Here is a 5,000-nt window from a genome sequence, read left to right as displayed (position 1 = left end):
TGTTTATTGAGCTGTGTGTTTGTGTCCTGTGGTCCTGAGGTTTAACCCTAACCCTTCAGATGAACATGACGGACCTGTCTGCTCTCTGTCTTATCTGATTCTGAATTGTGTTCATACCAGAGAAGAATATACAGCTGTAAACACTGACACTAACATCTGTGTGTTCACAGTCTTAAACCCCGAAGGTCGCGTCCTGTCAGTGGTTCAGACTGTAGCTGCCGTTTATTTGCTCCATTATTAATCTGAGTTCACACGTTCACACTTCAGAGGTCACACTGTCCCAAACGTGATTGCTATGAACGCTGGGAGATAAGACACACACACACACACACACACACACACACACACACACACACACACACACACACACACAGTCGAGGACATTACATTGACATTTATTTCCTGAAGAGTTACTCTAGCTGTAACCATAACTACTACTTGCCTGACCCTAACCTTCTTAACCCAAACCTATCCTAAATCTAACCCTAACTTAACTTTCCCCAAACCTAAAATAAACTTAACATAAACATGCCCTAACCTAAAGTTAACCTAAACGTAACCTGCCCCAACCTAAACTAAAGGTAAACAAAGTGAACAGAGGTTGTGTGAGTGACCAGTCAGTGATGTCACAGACGTGTGGTGACTAAAGTTACTGGACAGAGAAGCTGTCAGACCTTCATCATATAAAGACACAGTGTGATGTTGTCGTCAGTCTGTCCTTCAGTACTGAACATTAGTATTGATCCACTGGTGTAGTGGCAGGTTGTCTCCACCTGCGCTCCTACCTGAAGCTTTGCTTGTAGTTCGTTGGTAGTTATTTGTAGTTGATTGGCAGCTTGTTGCTGTTACTGTGACTGAATTCATCTGTGAACACGTGTAGAAAACTATCTCGCCTGTTTGCTCAGTGTAATGGCGGTGTGATCACACAGGAGGTGTTCACCAATGTGTTTACCTGTCTCCTCTCAAGTGTGTGCGGAGGCGTTCAACCCAGACGATGACGATGAGGACACGGAGCCCAGAGTGGTTCACCCAAAAACAGATGAGCAGCGCTGCAGACTGCAGGAGGCCTGCCGAGACATCCTCCTCTTCAAAACACTAGACCAGGTCCACAACAACACACACACACACACACACACACACACACACACACACACACACACACACACACACACACACACACACACGTTAAAATGAAACTTCAACTGTCTGTGTTCAGTCAATGCTGATGGACGACATATCACACAAAGAGGCTTCTTATATTTTCTCACTCCACCCTATGGTATATACAATATATGGTATATATAACATATATAACATGTATAACATATATAATACACCACAACAAACTACAGCCTCGACAAAAGGATCATTTAATAGACTTGGTGTTTATGGCAGAAGTGAAGCTGTGGATGTTCTCACAGAGTCGGTGTCACCACAGTGAGAGGCAGCTGCTCCTGAGGCAGGTCAGGTGATGAACAGCACAAAGAAATACTTGTTCAACATCTCTGCATGTGTACGTCTCTTCATAGAGGCCCAGGCTTCACTGTTGTCATCATGTGCTTCATTTCTGTTGCTGCAGTCCAACTGCTCCACTGAAAACTGACGGTTCGGATTTATACAAGTTTGTTTTGGCTTCAAGTTAACTTGATGTTTTTCCAACTTATTTCTGTTCAAATTGTGAACCATGTAGCCATGTAGCATAAATCTATGGCTTTATGACTTGAACCCCAGAGAGAAAAATATTGTCCTGAAATCACATATTCTGGTCAAACATGGAGAAAGTGACATGATATTTAAAGAAGGCTCCTGTCGTCTCCCTGGTGTTCTTCATTTTTCCCCTCAGGAGCAGCCCTCACATGAGCCAGATGGCATCTCGAGTTGCTAGTTCAAATCCACACACACACACACACACACACACACACACACACACACACACACACACACACACACACACACAAACACTGACATCTTTCTTCTCATCCAGGAGCAATTCTCGGAGGTGCTGGACGCCATGTTTGAGTTGAGGGTTCAGCCCCAGGAGCACGTCATCGACCAGGGAGACGATGGAGACAACTTCTATGTCATAGAGAGGTAGGAGGCGGGAACCTGAGCTGCGTCATTAAAGGGGGGGTCAGTGTGTTTCAGTGAGTTTCGACTTGAAGAGGAGAGAGGACAGTGTTTTACTGTCACTGCAGAGATGACGAGTGTGTTTGATAAAGATGTGTTTATGACACTGAATGAGTGTCCCTGTATGACATTTACTGCCGCAGTCATTTGTTTGAGGCTGGACTTTGTTGGGGGGTTAAATTAAATTGTGTTCATTTACATAATTTACATAAACAGAGGAGTAGAAATATTAAAGAGTTCAGTCAAGTACAGTTCCATCAGTTACAGGTTGCAGGATCTCCACACAGGTGAATCTAAGTTTCTAAAAGGTTTTAATTACTGTTGTAGTTCAATAATAATAATGAAATAAGAAGAAACTTCATTTGTACAGCACCTTTCATACAAGAAATGTAGCACAAAGAAATGACATGCACAAAGTGCTTCACATGAAAAGTCAAAATGAACATAAAACATTAAAAACATACATTTTAAATGAGATTGAATAATAATAAATAAATAATAATTTAAAAAGTGATTCTATAGAAAGCATAAAATCAGTAAGACATCAATACTTATAACGACATTTAAAAAGTGCTGAGCAAAGTGAAGAGAGAAGTTTGAATCTTTTAAAAACACTCGGAGCTGCAGTGAATGATCGTGATAGTGTGGTGGTTTATACTGATGGTTGATGTTACTGTGTGTGTGTGTGTATAATTCCTATAAAAGCCACATATTGCTGATGTGAACTGCTGTAGTTCATCAGGTCGACTCTTCATGAGAAAAACTGACACTATTAAAATGAATGAATATTCATCAGTCTGCAGGAAACTGCGTTCATGACAGTAACAACATCTGCAGCTCCTCCAGTGTCACAGGTGGAATAAAACACTGAAGGTTTGAATGCTGTAATCAGCTTCCACTGAGAGGAGTTAACCGGTCACAGTCCAGCTGACTACTTAACATAAAACAAAGATGGCGGCCTCTGACCTCTGCCACCACAGAGAGAACAGACCCAGCAGTGTGGGGCTGCTCATCATTTGTCCCTCCACAGCCTCCATCATTCTTGGCCTGGCACATATCAGTCCAGCGCAGAGGGTCAGTCCACTTGTTGTGTGCTATCTGTCCTTCTGCACACACAGTGTCTAACACAGCGGGTGTCTTACAGGAGACACGCCATGACCTTTAAGAGCAGCACGCCTGCCTGCTCATATACTGTCGCAGGGTTTCCCCTGGCCTGTCGCAGGCGAAGGCGGGAGCTAATGTCACCAGCAGGGTGGGGTGTGAGCGCAGACACAGAGATGGAGGGATAAAGAAAAGGAAAAGAAAAGCAGGAAAGAAAACAGGACAGAGAAACACATTGTTTTTAATCTCTTTATTGTCATTAAACGTTGTCCATACATCTCCTCTGCGTTCCTGCTGGAGAAACATAATGTGAGCCAACAATAGAAACACATTAATCTCTGCTGTCAGCTGTGAGAGCTGCTGCTGCTGTTCTGTGTTATTAATGATATTCACACAAGGAAACCTCCACAACCTCCTGATGAGGCGTAAAAGAGACTGAAAGCATAACTGTACCCTCCAAGCCTCTACTCATACCTGTGTACTACAAATACATGTGTACTACAAATACATGTGTACTACTGATATATGAGGACCTGCCTTCACACAGAAACCTGAACCATTGTGTTCTGAAGCCTTGAGGAAAGGAAGGAACTGGAATTTACCCAGAATCCCTCAGGAAGAGCAGTAAATATATAAGGGAGGCACTGATATGTAAATGATGTGAGGAAGATACTCAGTTCTGATTGGCTGTAACCACACAAGTTAATTTGAATGTGTTAATGTTCCAACTAAAAGTCATCACTAGTATCCACTGTTGACTTTTCCTCGATGTGTCTGCTGCAGTGCTAACATCATTCTGCTAACACTGAAAGCTCCTGGTTAAGACATCACTGAGGCTCACAACACAACACACACTTCAAAATGCACCAGCCTTGTTCTTATTTCTTTACTAATTCAGAATTGTGTGAGTTTAAACTTTTGTTATTTATTAAGAAGTAAAATGGTTGAAAAAGAATGTTCTTCTTGTTCTTGGCTCAGATTGACTGTGTGAAGTTTATCAATGGTCTCAGCTTTCACATATAGAGAACAAGCAGCCCAGTGTTTTAAACCGAGCTCAGCTAACCCACGACACAAGCGATCATCGTCTCCATCACCGTGGTAACCGTGGTAATCCAGTCAAACTAATTCTTCACCAGCGACCACACAGCCAATGGGAGGAAAGGCTGTCTTTCAAAATGACTGGTTAATCTACAATGCTGCTAATTACCTTCACCAGGTTTAATCCGGGGGGGGGGGGGGTAATACTGACTCTATCAGTAACATATGATGATGTACATACAGACATAGAACAGTGTTGAATAGAACTACACACAGACTAACAGACTGTGTCCGGAGGCCACTGATCATCTGTAATTAGTGTCTGTTTGAACCAGTCAGTGGATCAATAAACTAAACACCAGCTCCTCTTCACTTTGGACCAATTAAGGAAATCAATGATTAATTTGTTTTTCCTTTTAGCTTTAATTCTTGATGCTTGCCCTGTTTCCTGTTAATGTTTTTCTCTGTTGCTAACCCCCCCCCCTCTCTTTCTCTCTCTTCAGGGGGGTGTATGACATCGTGGTATTAGGAACATGTGTGGGGCAGTATGATAATAAGGGCAGCTTCGGGGAGCTGGCTCTCATGTACAACACGCCACGTGCCGCCACCATCATCGCCACCCAGGAGGGGGCGCTATGGGGACTGGTAAGAACAAAGAGCCCAGACAGAGGGAGGTGTGACACTCTGCAGTCTGACTGTTTGTGTTAGTACTGATGTAGAGAGCACTCTGATGA

At 43.0% G+C, this 5,000-nt stretch overlaps 1 protein-coding gene across 1 annotated transcript in view; it reads left to right on the top strand.

Annotated features, from left to right (window-relative positions):
• Positions 1-5,000, top strand: part of prkar2aa (protein kinase, cAMP-dependent, regulatory, type II, alpha A) — a 12,336-nt gene that overhangs the window by 2,116 nt on the left and 5,220 nt on the right. Inside the window, exons 2-4 of the mRNA XM_056385629.1 lie at positions 968-1,104; positions 1,985-2,091; positions 4,770-4,911. Coding sequence (XP_056241604.1) covers positions 2,012-2,091; positions 4,770-4,911 — 222 coding nt within the window. The 5' untranslated portion in view covers positions 968-1,104; positions 1,985-2,011. The remainder of the gene's footprint in view (positions 1-967; positions 1,105-1,984; positions 2,092-4,769; positions 4,912-5,000) is intronic.

The sequence above is a fragment of the Seriola aureovittata genome, chromosome 9, assembly GCF_021018895.1.
Source record: "Seriola aureovittata isolate HTS-2021-v1 ecotype China chromosome 9, ASM2101889v1, whole genome shotgun sequence".
NCBI lineage: Eukaryota > Metazoa > Chordata > Actinopteri > Carangiformes > Carangidae > Seriola > Seriola aureovittata.
The sequence above is the reverse complement of the archived record's forward strand: the minus strand, read 5'-3'. Positions and strand labels throughout refer to the sequence as shown.